The following is a 15,339-nucleotide window of genomic DNA, read 5'->3' as shown; positions in this document are numbered from 1 at the left end:
GAGACGATAATTCTGGGCATATGATGGCCCGTGTGAAGCTGGGCTGGGAATTTGGTACCTATTCTCCACCTCTGGGGCAGCAGGAAAAGTGACCTACCTCCTCCACAGGAAACAGAGCACTCTGAGCGTATGATGGCCCATGTGTAGCTGAGTTGCACAGCTGGGATCTTCTTATCATTTGACCTTGGCAGTGAGAATTCCCAGGCCACACCAGGGTTCCTGCCCTGGAATAAAAGCTGCAAAAGATGAAAGGGAAAACATTAAGTGAATTAGAGCCACATCAATGACTCTCTGATAACTAGTTTGCTTAAACTACATAAAATAATACCTTATAAAACTAATCACACAATAAAATACTGTCTATTTTCTAAAATGCCCATCACATACATGCAACAAAATTATCTCCTCAAAATGAGTAAGAATACACACAAATAAATGAGCAAATAAATACTATAAAACCTATGGAGAACTAAAGACATTTTAATACAAGTATGAACTGAAGCAAGACATGGCCATTGGCAGCCATTGCAGAGGATAGCTAAGGTAGCTTTATACTAGCAACATAACAAATAAGTTTCAGGTGGGGAGGAGATTAAAAAAGGGAAATATAGGAAAACACTATGAAGTCCCACACAGTAAATCACCAAAACCCTAATATGAATCAAGGAGAAAGAAATGGGAAGAATAAATCTACTAGGAAAAAAACCAACAAAATTACAAGACTCAAATCCCTCTCAACAGAAAGCCTCCAGGTCTCGGGTTGAAGATGTGAATTACAGGACGCAAATCCTTCCCAACAGAAAGCCTCTAGATCTCAGGATGAAGAAGTGGAGCTGTTTGTTGAACTAAGAAGTAAGCATGGATGGTTTGTAAGAAACTGGCTAAGATGCATCCATACTGAAAGTGAAGCTGTGGAAGTGAAACAGAAAAAAAGCAGGGACAGCTATTCTCTCTGATAAACTGACCCTAAGCCCAAGTTGGGAGAGATAAGAAAGTCACTACATATCAATAAAGAAAATAATCTATCAATATGGTATAAGAATCATATATACATGACTTCAAACACTGATAAATCCTAATCCATGAAAGAAACAGAAATAGACACAGAGGCCCTGACTGGTCCAGCTGCAGCAGCAGTGCATGAGCTCAATGCCACACTTTCCCCGAGTGTGAACGCATACTGACTAATAGAACATACAGACAACAACAACAACAACAATGAAAACAACAAAGGAAGCTTAAACTTGTGCCCTGCCATAGTTCATAGGAACTTAACAGACATCTACGAAACACATCATCCAAGAGACAGAATAAACCACGCTCAGCAGCCAACGGGAATTACTAGAAAATATACACAAAGCAGTAGCTTTACCCCAAATAGTGAGCATGCCAAGAAAACAACTGCAATCATAAACCTCAAAAAGAATTCCTAGGAATAAAGTTAACTGAGTGGCTGATGGACTTCAGTACAGAAAACTTCAAAACATTTTATGAAGAAATTGAAAAATAAACTACATTAATATTAATAAAGACCTGATGGTTTGGCAGAATTAATACTGTGAGAAAGGCCACACCATCAAGAGAAATTAACAGATAAAATACAATCCTTGTCAAAATTCCAGTGTCACTCTCCACAGAGATATGAGAAATAATTCTGAAACTCACCAGGCAGCATGTAGCATCCTGGATGGCCAACACAACCTACTCAAAAATAGTGAGATGGAGACATCAAAATATCTAATTTAAGCTTATACTACAGAGTCATAGTAGCAACACAGCTTGTTACTGGTCAAAAATGGATATTGAGACCATGAAATAAAATAGATAATGAAACATACTCTTTCAGAAATAGCATCTTGACTGTCAACAACTTTCCCAACACATACATTGGAGAAAATGCAGCATCTTCAGTGATGCCAGGAAAACTGCACGTTTACGTTAGAAAAATTAAACTGGACCCACAGGTCTCATCTTATTTAAAAACCCATATAATGGGTCAATGACTTTAGCTATAAGGCTCAGAAATTGCTGGAAAAAAACAGAGAGAATACACTCACAATATCATTGTAGGTAAAAACTTCATAAAGGCCTCCAAAGTTCAAGGAATACCAAAAGCATCCAAGAAACACATCTCAAACTCAAAGACAGATATCACCTCAGAGTAAAGGGTTGGGAAAGTTTTTTCCAATCCAGTGGACCTAAGAAACTAGTTGGTGTAGCTATCCTAATATCTAACAAAATAGACTTCAAACTAAAGTCAATCAAACGAGATAAAGAAGGACATTTCATATTAGGCACAGGAAAAATCCACCAAGAGGAAATCTCAATACTGAACATCTATGCCCCAAATACAAGGGCACCCTCATATTAAAAGAAACACTTCTAAAGTTTAAATCATACATTAAACTCCACACACTAATAGTGCAAGACTTCAACACTCCATTTTAACCACTGGACAGGTCAGTCAGGCAAAAAATTGACAGAGAAATAAGGGAAGATGTTAGGATTCAAATGGACTTAATAGACATCTATAGAATATTTCATCTAAACATAAAAGAATATACCTTCTTCTCAGCACCTCATGGAGCCTCCTCAAAAACTGACCACATACTCGGTAACAAAATAAACCTCAACAGATACAAAAAAGTTGGAATAACCCCATGTATCTTATAAGATCACCATGGCTTCAATTAGAATTCAACAGCAACAGTAATGACAGAAAGCCCACAAACACATGGAAATTAAACAATGCTCACTTGAATCATCAATGGGTCAAGGAAGAAATAAAGGGAAGAAGTTAAAGACTTCCTAAAATTCAATTAAAATGACCACACAACATACCCAAATTTATGGGACACAATGAACGCAGTGTTAAGAGGAAAGTCCATAGCACTAAACGCCTACAAAAAGAAACTGGAAAAATCTTGCACTAGTGAATTGGCAGAACATTTGAAAACTTTAGAACAAAAGAAAGCAAACACAGAGAATTAGATGGCAGGAAATAATCAAATTGAGAGCTGAAACCAACAAAATAGAAACAAAGAAAACAATACAAAGAATCAATGAGATAAAGAGTTGGTTCTTTGAGAAAAATCAACAAAACAGACAAACCTTTATCCAAACTAACCAAAAGGCAGAGAAAAAAATATCCAAATTAACAAAATCAGAAATGAAAAGGAAGTCATATCAACAGACAGGGAGGAAATTTAGAGAATCATTAGGTCACATTTCAAAAACCTGTACTCTACTTAATTGGAAAACATAAAGGAAATGGACACTTTCTCTATAAATATCACTTACCAAAATTAAATCAAGACCAGATAAGCAAATTAAAAAAAATAAGCTCAGAATTCTGATCTCCAAAATGTACAAAGAACTCAAGAAATTGGTCATCAAAAGAGCAAATAATCCAATTAAAAATGGGGTACAGACCTAAACAGAGAACTCTCAACAAAGGAATCTAAAATGGCTGAAAGACACTTAAGGAAATGCTCAACCCTTAGCCATCAGAGAAATGCAAATCAAAACAACTCAGAGATTTCATCTTCCACCTAGACAACAACGAGGATCTTAAGAGAGATATACATGGATCTAATCTACATGGGATGTAGAAAAAGACAAGATCTCCTAAGTAAATTAGGATCATAGGGACCATGGGAGAGGGTTGAAGGGGAGGGGAAAGCAAAGGAGGGGAGCAAAGAAAACGTATAGCTCAATAAAATCAATTTAAAAATGTAAAATTAAAAAAAGAAAAAAGGGAAACAAAGAAATACCTAAAGCTGGTGAATGGAACTGCATAATTTTAAAACAAACATCATAGCAGATAAAATAAACAAAACCAGAATAGGACAAATTAAAAAAATTGTTAGTATTATCATTATTATTATATGTCTGTTTTCTAATGAGAAAGAAAGGGTATGGAATTGTGTGGGTGGGAAGTGGGAGGATCTGGGAGGAGTTGAGGAAGGGTAACTATAATCAGAATATACTGAATGAAAAGATCAACCAATAAAAGAACAGCACAGCAGAAGAAACTCTCTCTGCACTAGGAGACAAAGTTACAGAAAGCCATTGCTCATGTACACCGGATCACTGAGTAATATCTAATATGTATACAGAGCTGTGGAGACCAATCACCTAAACTCAGACCATCCAGTCAATATACGAACAAATGACACAGGTCCAGAAATACTATAATAAAACCTTTAAGTGTGTGTGCTAACTAAAATACTAATTAAAATAAATCACCCACAAAATCTACTGATAAAGCCCTAGAGATGGTAACACAGGTAGGTACATATACACATTCAAACACTAAGCAAGGGAAGACAATAGCCATAAGTCTACTGCCCCCTTGAGCCTGCTGGATGGATTGCTCCTGTTTCTGATTGCTACAATTCTACATCCAATTCAGACCACAGCGATAAGCTGACAAAAGTGCCAGGCCACCAAATCCAGCCCCAGAACCAAAAGCTGGTCTCTACCTCCACAATCAGTGTTTCGTTGGTTGGTCCAGTGGAGGTTAAGCTCTCAGGCTCCTTGTAGGACCGTCTGTAGTTGAAGGCGGTACCTGAAAACTTGTATCGTCCAGGCCAGTCCACACTCCAGTGTCCATTCAGGTAGTATTTCTTGAGAGAATTGCGCACAGAGATGTAGGAGGTAGATATGTTCGTCTCATAGATACGAATGCTCCGAGCTCCAGGCGGAATCGTAACTATGTGGTAGTACTCTGGAGAGAGGAATGTAGCATTTGGTTTAGCCTGGCTTCCCATAATTGATTATGAGAGCCCATGTTTAGAGCTGGTGGATCTGCTGCTAGCTCTGCTTGTCCTTTTTCAACAGTTGGAGGAGAGGTCTTGTAATCTGCCGCTTTCCCAAGGATCATTTTAGCTCAAAAAGCCTAGTATCCACTTCTAGAAAAAATCAGAAGCCCCAGAACAGTGGTTCTCAGCCTTCCTAATACTGTGACCCTTTCACACAGTTCCTCATGTTGTAGTGATCCCCAGCCATAAAGTTGTTTCTATTGCCACGTTGTAGCTATAATTTTGCTACTGTTATGAACTGTAATGTAAATATCTGTGTTTCTGATGGTCTGAGATGATCCCTGTGAAAGGGTCATTCTATCCTCAAAGAGGCTGCAACCCATAGGGCGAGACCGCTGTTCCAGAAGCAAAGGAAACCTCACAGTGGAGACCTCAGCACTCTAAGCTCTCACCATTTTCTCTCCCTTAGCCCCTCCCAGCAAATGCTCTGATGAACCCCTTTCTCAGATGTACATGGCTCGTCATTACTCACGGTTGGTATGGTGGTGTTTACTGTAGAGTCCCCTGTGCATTGTGCAGTCTGAGTTATTCCCCTTGCAGACCCCACAGGAGTCCTCAGCAGCATCTGACCCAAGGATATTGTCACAGCCAACTCTCTGAAGGTCCCACAAGGTCACAGACCATTCATGGAAGAAAGGACAATACAAACAACAACATCACCAACCTCACAATAAGATATTCCTCCCACTCTAGCTGAACACGTTTCCAACATGGAATAGTTAACAAATCGGTGTTGGATACCCAATGCATGTGCAGCATGGCTTGTCCTGGTCTCCTGGCCTCTTTTCTTGGGATGGATGTGCTATCTGTCTTCTATAGAGTTCATCCCCAGTTGTAGTACTTGAACACTCAGTTAAAGCTCTAGATTGTGCTGCAGTGAATCGCAGAGCAATGCTGACTTGGTAAGATGACTGACTGCCGGTGTGTTCACACAAGGCTCTGCTGAAGTGAGCACGTGGCTGGAAGTGATTGACACCACCCAGACATTCTTGCCATCAGTGATGCATACGAGCAACATCTGTGCAAGGTTGCGTAAGTTAAGGTGCTTATCGTGTTTTCTAGAATGCTTGCTGGTTTCATATTCCCTACCAAGGTGTGTCTAGGAATAGCATCTATTCAGAAACAAAGCCGTCACGGTCATAGCCCCATGCTGGAAATCCTCAGGGCCAGACATGTTTTGTAATGCTGTGGTGTGTAAATTTAAAAGGTCAGCTGTATCAAGGCTGTCATGTGCATGGGTCTCCATGGGGCTTGAGGCTGCCATACTCTATAGATTATACATTGATATGTCTACTGCAAATCTCTACAAGAAGTGGGAGGAAGAAAATCCACCAACAGTCATGCGTGAGAGAGAAGGTTATGCCACCAAATGAATTTAGGTCTCCCAAATCTCTCATGGATTTTTAAGTTAGTGGTCTAGACTTTGGGTTTTAGAGTTGTTTGAATCCTCTTGCCCTGCTGCAGCTGAGGTCTGGACAGTCCTCATGTGGAGATCACTATGGTAGCTAAGTGGCTTCTCACTGATTTCTCATGACTCTGCCCAGAAACCCCTTGCAGATCTGCTGTCCCCAGCCCAATTTCTAATCTACATGATCACCCTTGGTGAGTTCTTGTTCATGCCCTCATCTCCTCAGAACCCCAAGATCCCAACTGCCTTCTAAGCACCCCCTTGGCTTCCTGACACTCCCATGGTCTGCTCTCAGTACCCTTTGGCTCCAGTGCACCCTTCCAGATAGAGCTCAGGTGTGGGTGCTCCCTCCTCCTAGGTCCCCATGAGTGCTCCACACCCACATCTGACATCAGCTGTCCCGTCTGCTCATGCTCTGTACACACCTCCGTCACAAAGCAGTGCCATCAGCATGAGCTCTTCTGGCTTTTCTCCCCCTGGGCTGGGACTTGGAGGGAAAGGGCTCCTCTCTTTTGTCTGGTCTTTCTAGCCCTTACAGGATGCCTGGCACAAAGCAGACTGTCTGGAGACATTTGTTGAATGAATAAGCAATCGTTATTACCTCACATATCCCATCTATACAAACATTACGGCTATCCTCCGAGCATGGAGTCCCATCTTTCACTTTATTTGACAAAGAAAAGAAGAAATCAAATCCTTCTGCGATACAGTAGAGTTTGCATAAGTCCTGATCTTAAAAAGAAATACACACACAAACACAAATAGAAAGACACTTCAGCTCAGTTATTTTTGCTCTGAGTTTTAGACAGATTTTTCTTTGGTTGTCTCCCCCATAAAATAAGTCCCATACAATAACACATTTTAAAGACTTTTTTTTTAAAAGACAGAGCCTCACCATGTAGCCCTGTCTGGCTTGGAATGTGTTAGTAGACCAGGCTAGCCTTGAGCTCACATAGCTTTATCTGCCTCTACCTCCCGTGTGAAGGGTTAAAGGTGTGTGCCACCATTCTAGGCCTTGCAAAGAAAGTTTAATGTTTATCTTTGGTAAAACCCTCTAAATTTATTAATATTATTTATTAATGCTACGCTGGTACTTTTTCTCTAGTGTCCCTTGCCCGACAGCTCCTTTATACATTTGCTGGCTGGGCTACAATGGTCATGATCTACTATATAAAGACTATGTTACAGGAATGTAAACTGCTGAGTTGTGTTTTGTAACACTGTGCAAAATTCTTGCACATAAGAAACATTATAACATTATATAAAAAACATTAAACTTTGTCTTTTAACTGATAGAAGAAGTGTTAAACAAGAACTCCAGGGTGTGATGTGTTCTATAGGAAAACTGGTATGACCCCAGGGATCTGAACTCCCCCAGGCTTCAGGCTTTGCAGTTCATATGGCTAATTGAAGCTTCTGTGGGGACCTCTTTTCTCTGGATGAAATCAGGGCAGCTGCCTCTGGGGAGCCTCACACTCTCGGGGATTTCCTCCCGTCTAAGACTCACTCACAGATTCTTGTGCTATTTTTTTCAAGATGGGAGAATTACCCAAGGATTTTAAAACTAAAACTTGCATGTACTTAATATGATCATTTGGCACAGACTAGAAAGTCAAGGGTAGCACACACATTTCACCCTCATGTCACAGGTTAGTCCAGTTTCTCTCAAACCCTACAGACTGTTTTCCTTCTGGCTCAGGGCTCTGTTGATCATGTGTCTTAGTCTTAGTTTTACAGTTTATGCATAAGATACAAATGAAATCTGCTTTGCATGAGACTGCTCACAGCTCCCTACACAGGGCTTATCATTTCTAACTCCCTACCAGGAGCAGATGCACAGAAATGATGGGCATAGAGCCAGAGGGACACCTCTGCTTATGCCTGCTCCGGAACACGTGCCACTGGCCTGGACAGAATTCCCAGTCTCAAGGAATGAGATAACTAGACAATCTTTAAATATACTTGAGACATGCCTCTTGAACTACCAACATTTTTATAATGTTAGCTACATTATATCATAACATCTTGCTCACTTTTCTCCCACTGACAAGTGTAAATCTCATTCACTCCATGAATAAATTTCTCACTGTATGGTTACAGAACAAGATTTCGTTGCTGTAGTATACTTGAAAAATTATCCATTTTCTATGAAGCATACTAGAATTTTCTTTCAGCTTTTAATATCTAAGAATGTGGGTGATGTGTTTATAGTCACATCAGAATCAACTACAGTCATTCATTTTTAATAGCTACTCATTCAACATATTTGGCTTGTGGGCCTCTGTCTACCGATCAAGTGTAGGCAAGATGTAATGGCAGTGGGGTGGGTCAAATCAAACCAGTCACCCGAAGGAACCCTGGTATGATGGCCTTCCAGACCTACAGTGTCTGCCCATCGCCCGTCTGAACACGGCAGTGCTGGTCACATGATGTATTAAAATGGTAACAAGACATGGGCCCCCTACAGAGTGGGACTGGAAACTTACCTTCCACTCTGGTGTAAGGCTTCCATTTGTAGAGCCACCCTCGGAAATGTTTGCTGTTGTACTCGGCGCACTGTGCAGCACGGAAATCTACACTGTCCGGAGGGCATTTCTGACTGTTGCAGAGCTTCAGTGTGCGTGCAGAGCCCTGGCAAAACTTCCCTCCATGAGACGGCCTGGAAAACATATTGCAGCCAGAGATAAGCACTTATGTTTACTGGGGTGATGTAGCTGCTAATCCCAACGTCGTAGAGCAGGCCGTGAAGGGAAGCATCCTGAGTCCATCCTGAGTGTTATGGTCCTGATGCTGGAGGACAAAGCAGAGTTCAAGATCCAGGCTTGTGTGCACTTGCTCCTTATTCTCCAGCATCCTCTGGAGGAGGCAGGAAAGTGAGTCACCTTCACACCCTATAGGGGAGTAGGTTTGCTGCTGAGAAAGAGGATGGCTTTCCAGGATGCCCAGTTAGAGTAAGATACTGAGGCAGAAAGTCAACATCATCTTCTTCCTTCTGCCAGATCCCTTAGGACAGGGCCAGGACGTTAGGCCTGTGGACCAAGTCAGAGAGTCACTGGACAGCACGAGCCTACTGATTTCTGGGAAATCTCTAAGAATATGGATGGGCACACTCAAGAGGACAGTGGAAAGAAGAGTGACTTTGGAGCCGCATGCTTTACAGATAAGAGCAACAAAGTGGCATGACATTTCTGAAACAAACCAGAGAGCCTTTTACTTCCCTGGGTAGGTTACTATCTCTCTGGGTGAGTCCCTGAAATTAGACTACTTTGTTGTAAAAGTGACAATATTTGACAGAAAAGCAAAGCTTTTTATGAAAGAGTTGTTCTTATTGGAGTTTTCTGTTCATATTCCATTTCTTTTTTTCTTTAAATAAAGTAGCCAGTTAGATAGCATCTTAGTTTCAAGTCATATAGTTAAAACCCAGTTCTGCCCTGGCCCTGCTGGCTGGGTTATATTTTGCCGGGAGTCAGGAAGTGGTAAGCATCATAAACCACATGAAAGCAAGAGAATCATTTCGGAAATGGAGTGGAATTCCCTTCTTAGCATTTTCTACAGTATTTGGTAAGCGATAGTGCTGCTACTAACAAGATTGGGCGCTGCAGGAAGGCTCATTCAGAAGGAAGCAGGTGGGGTACATACCTGGGATTGGTACAGAGACGGTCTCTGTGAGATACTCCTCCCCCACAGGTCCGGGAGCAGGGGGACCAAGAGGACCAATCTGACCAATGGCCATGGGTAGGCTTGGGGCCTTCATCACCGTAGTTCACACACTGTCCTCCACGACACCACTAAATATTTTAAACATAAATTTAAAATCATTGACATGAGCCCTGCATAATTGGATTCAATTCATTTTTCTTGCAACTCCAAGGGGAAGGCGTCTTGTAAAATATACCAACATTGGCATCTCTACATGCAAGTGACATCTACTAAAGACACAGTTGGTCTTTCTTTGTCTACCTTTCCAAACCCAGCATCACCTGATGAATTGGTGTAAAGGGGAGAGGTATGGATCAGTCACTGTAGAAGGCTGAAAACTGACATGAACATCTGGTCTGATTACTCATCTCTAAAGTCATGACCCCCGACTTATGAAAAAAAAGGGTTCTTTTCCCAGCCCCTAGCTTGCATTTTGAAGAGAGTCTCAGGGCAGAAAAGTCCAGATGAAGAAGATCCGGGACTTTGCACCTTGTAATTTCTGGTCAACTCCTGGATTTTACTGCAAAACACCTGGGCTTGGGGAAACCATCTTGTTCCTTTAGAGCACTTTGGATTTTACCCAGCTTTCAGCAGGGGCGAGGCAATTGCTCAGGAAGAAATCGAGTCTCTTCCCATGAGGACTAGGGATGCCACCAATATCCATTTTGTAAGAGAATGGCTCAATACACACATACACACACACAGCTACTTTGTGATTTTCTGTTCCGGAACCTATAGTATTGTAGTATGGCCTTAATATTAAAGAGCACAGTGATTCAGGATATCTTATTAAGAAGAGAGAAGATAGATGCCTTATCTGGTTTGCTGTCTGCATTAAATAAACAGAGCCTGGTTTGTGGGCAAAAAGTACAGGCAACACAGTTATCTCTAGTATTTGAACCAATAGCTTGGTACTGAGGGAAAGCAATGCTACTCCTAAAAAAGGAAAATGACAACATTTCAATTGCCTATTACTGGTGCATGAGTAAAACACATCAAATCAACTACTGACATCTGGCCATTGTTGATCCATACAAATGGTTTCGACCAATATTATAGAAATAGTAGGATACATGTAAGATGAAGCAGGAAATGGAAAAATGGGGACAGGGACTCAATGGAGGTCAATTCAGGAGAAGGAGGGAGGAGAGAGACGATACAAAGAACACAGAGGCTATTTGTCAAAGCCTCACGTAATCATACTATTTTACATCGACCTAAAATTATACACAATACATACGTATATGTCTCTCTGTGTGTGTGTGTGTGTGTGTGTGTGTGTGTAGCTTAAAGAAAGTTATGTCACCAAGGCTCACAATGCCCTTTATAAAAATTGTAGACTAACAAAACTCTTGGCACCAGCCACTAGAAATCCACTTCAGAATGGTTGGTCAGGATAGTCCTAGTGATCTTGAAACAATATAAAATATGGTAGTTACCAATGCCTGATTCTCTGATGTTGAAGGTGAGACCCTGTAACTGAAGACACTACATACTTAGGATACAGAACTTAGGTAATTTGAGCTGGATCTAACTTAAAAGACTCCTCTCTTAAATCTAGATCCCATGGTGCCAGAAAGTCCTATGCCAGATGCTAAGGGAGGAAACGGTCTTACCAGGCTGTGACATCGCAAAGACCAACATGGCACCCAGCTGTGACGCCACAACAGTGTCCCACATGACAAGATATCAGTAACGGTGCAGAGGATGCCACTCACACGTAGGTGGTAACCAACAACTGCCTGGCTGGACCTAAGCACACGTCACTGTGGTACTAGTCACCTAGACAACACTACCTGGGGCTAGTGAGGTCATGGGTCTCAAAGAGAATGTACCACCACCTCTTTGTTAAAGCAGTATGGTTCTTAACTACCTTCTAAATCCTATCTTTAAGTCTACGTGTAGGTATATCTATCTCCCTTCATCCGAGGACACCACCACAGAGAACCTCAGCTGGGCACAGCGCAGAGAACAATCAGTTACGGGGCTCAGCCTCAGTGGATACACCTGTGGCACAGCTCGTGCAGTTATGGCTCAGGGAACGTCTCAAAAGAGACAACAGAAACCTGTAAGAGTCAGAATGCCAGGGAGCCTGCCCCGAATCAGTCTCTCGTGGGAATGGCTGCATAACCAACATCTGAACAGGAACAAAGTCAATACACATGAAAATGTGGAAAGGGGACACTCTCATGGGGCCCAATCACTAGACAAGGAAGCACAAGCAACTGGTAACTACTGGCAGAGGTAGAGTTGGCACTCCCAGGAATGAGAGCCCTAACTGGTTGTTCAGTACAGAGTGCTTAGCCTCGAAACAATATGCACACACACAGTAAGAATGGGCTCAGCAGGTTGTGTATATATATTTGGGCATACATTTTTATTATATATATTTATGTCACACACACACACACACACACACACACACACACACACTACTAATTAGGGAGAAGAGGCTATCAATTTGAGAGTGAAGGTGCAGTCTAGAAGTGAGCAACCCCAGTCCCTCAGTTGGGCCCTATATTTTGTAAGAGCTGAGAAATTGAGCTAAGGAGTAGAAATGCACGCAGTCACCTCTCTGCTCCTGACTGTGGGCCTGATGCAATGAGCTGTTTCAGCTGCTGTTGCCTCGACTCTCGTGCTATGACGGACTCTAACCTGGAAATACGAGCTAAGTTCCTTACGGTCAGGGTCTTTGATTACGCTAACAGCAATGCCACCAGGACAAGGCACCATGTGATCTTGGGCACAACACTGCCCATTCAGCCTGTGCTTCTTCAATATAACCCCCAAGAAACTACTTCCGACAAACCAGCTCTAATTCTTTCCAACGTGAAGTGGGAGAAAGGTGGCATTTAGAATGTAAGGGAAAATAACCGAAACTACTATGGAAAATGAAACTACTTTGAAGCTAAATAAAATGTAGCAAGAACGTACAAGTTACATTGAGGGAACACAGCAGCTGTATCACCCAGAGAGGTCAGTATTGCCATGGAGAGCCCAGTGTCTGAGGTATGAACAACTCAGTGGTGTGACAATATAAAGGACACACAACTTTCCAAAGAAAGTCCACACTTCACCATGTCCACACTGGGTGCCCATGGGTGCCCTCTGCTGCCGGAGTCCACCCCTTACCATGTCCTGCCCACACTGGGTGCCCTCTGCTGCTGGCATGAACTTCGTTTCACATTTCCTTCCAATCCGATGGCACCATAAGGCCTTACAGATATCCTAGAGGGGGAGAAGCCATTAGTGTCGCAGATGATTGCATGTCTGTCAGCAAATGAGAAGGGACGTCCCTCAGCCACAGGGAGGAAAAGTCAAGAGGGAGCTGGAAAATCTGAACCCTGGCCTCCACTTTTGCAATCCTGAAATTTGAAAATCATACTTTGTAAACCAAAGGGTAAGATAGGATTAATCTTGGCATTAAGAAAACCCATAGAAATGTAATTTTTTAAAAAACCAAATGACATTTTATCATGTATTCTTCTCCATCCCAATTTCCACTAACTTCCTCACATATGAAAATTAATTTCTATTCTTTCTTTATTAATTCCTTTATGTTTGAAATCAGACTCTTGTGCTGTTATTCATACTGTCTCCGAACTTCACAGGGTCAAATGAACCTCCGGCCTTAGGTTCCTGAGTATCAGAGACCACAGGTACTTGATACTGTACCTACTCCTCAGGTTTTGAACTAACCATGATCAAGACACTGTTGGCGTGTCCACATGTCTCTTCACCTGTGTGCAGGCCTGCACCTGTCTACCCAGTCACTGATCCATCCATGCAGGAGTCTCAGAGGCACAAAATTCTCACCATATATGTATGTACCTACTTCCGGAGTTCCTGGCTACACAAAGCAGCAGCTTGCAGAAGTAAAACTAAGAGGAGAAACAGAAATGTGAAGGTCCATTGTCAGAGGTTTTAAACCCCTCTCTACTGAATTGCTGAAACAGATGGAAACATGGAGGACCAAAGGCATAGACAATATCATCGGATAAAAGCAAGGTATTTGTTGTAAGTATGGTCTGGACTCATGCCCTAGGGTCTGTGGCTTGTTTAAACAAACACCTTGTTTGCTGATCATGACAAGGCTCATTTGTTTCATTTTGCTGCATGTAACTATTTCATCAGTAATAAAAAGGCAGCCTACAATTAGCTTGATATTGCTTGTAACTTATAGATGGTGTTGGGATACCATTGACAGTGTGGTGTTCAGTCATGACACTCATAACACAGAGACTGGAAGTATAGTCTGGAAAGTCTGATCTTTAACAAAAGCTTTAGTTTTATATGTCTTTCCTCTTAACAAATACAAGAGTGATGTAGGGAAAAATTCTTGGTATTTCCCACAAAAGGGAAACTGGCCTTTAGCAGAATCCCAGCTGCGTTTTTAGATGATTATGCTGTATAGAGGAGAGGCAGGGGCATTACTAACACTTCTGAAGTCTTGAGGGCTTTCTGGAAGACTGCATATATTTCTGTGTATTTTATTCTTGATTTCATTATAAACTAGAATAAAAGAAACTTCAAAACTAGTTACTTTCATGTGATTTATGAGTAGCTCTCCTTGTGGTTTTAAGTAGAGCAAATTCCTAAATCTGGACGCTCCCTGTCTAGCCAGAATGCATATCTGTGCTCCGTGAAGGATTTATGCGGGAGATCACCAGGGAGACATCCCTAGGGCTACAGAGGCATCACCCTGTGTGAGGAACTGCTCTATAAAAATTATACTTGGGAAACTCAATAGTCAGGAGCCTCATGATGTACTGCTGTTACCTTCCAGTAGACTGTGCTCATGTTGGGACGGGAGTGGGGAACATTGTTTCCTTAATACTATCTGAAAAAAATTGCGGAGTATTAATTTGCCAACTTAAACCAACTAAAAGTTATTACTGTGCTCCCACATGATAAATCAGGAAGAAAGATCTGACCTAATAGGCCAAGTCAACTCTGAAACGAAAGCTGATACCCGCAGCAATATCAACCATGATCTGCTCTGCCAGGAAAGCATGTGTTTCCTGTTACATTGGGCCGGTCCCGGCATATAGGATTTGACATTTGGTAGGTGCCCAATAAATGCAAAATCCATCACTGTCAGTTACACTAAATAAAATGGTTTTATGAATCATAGTGGAGGAAGCATGTGACAGTAAGCACTTGCCTTTCTGAAGTCCAGCATGCAGAGCTTGGCTTTCTCTCCGAATTGCCACTTGCACTGTGTGTTTGCATCGTACAGTTGTCCTGGCAGCTTCTCTGGGTATCTGTACTCTTTCACGGGCTTCGGCTGATCAGCAAGGCATATGGCTTGGGCAGTGCTGAAGCAAACAGGAGGCGTTATCAAGGGACTAATCCTTCCTCATGCGATCTGATGACGCATTTTGTTTAGAGAGATGCTTATTTTCTTTG

General features: G+C 41.9%; 1 protein-coding gene across 1 annotated transcript in view; it reads right to left on the bottom strand.

The window, feature by feature from the left end:
- Positions 1-15,339, bottom strand: part of Adamts16 (ADAM metallopeptidase with thrombospondin type 1 motif 16) — a 93,174-nt gene that overhangs the window by 25,177 nt on the left and 52,658 nt on the right. The window contains exons 10-17 of the mRNA XM_075977796.1: positions 15,095-15,248; positions 13,063-13,158; positions 9,871-10,019; positions 8,718-8,890; positions 6,833-6,963; positions 5,296-5,419; positions 4,485-4,729; positions 98-236 (exon numbers count right to left, since the gene is read on the bottom strand). Coding sequence (XP_075833911.1) covers positions 98-236; positions 4,485-4,729; positions 5,296-5,419; positions 6,833-6,963; positions 8,718-8,890; positions 9,871-10,019; positions 13,063-13,158; positions 15,095-15,248 — 1,211 coding nt within the window. The remainder of the gene's footprint in view (positions 1-97; positions 237-4,484; positions 4,730-5,295; positions 5,420-6,832; positions 6,964-8,717; positions 8,891-9,870; positions 10,020-13,062; positions 13,159-15,094; positions 15,249-15,339) is intronic.

This window comes from Microtus pennsylvanicus, chromosome 6 (genome assembly GCF_037038515.1).
Source record: "Microtus pennsylvanicus isolate mMicPen1 chromosome 6, mMicPen1.hap1, whole genome shotgun sequence".
In the NCBI taxonomy this organism is placed as follows: domain Eukaryota; kingdom Metazoa; phylum Chordata; class Mammalia; order Rodentia; family Cricetidae; genus Microtus; species Microtus pennsylvanicus.
The sequence above is the reverse complement of the archived record's forward strand: the minus strand, read 5'-3'. Positions and strand labels throughout refer to the sequence as shown.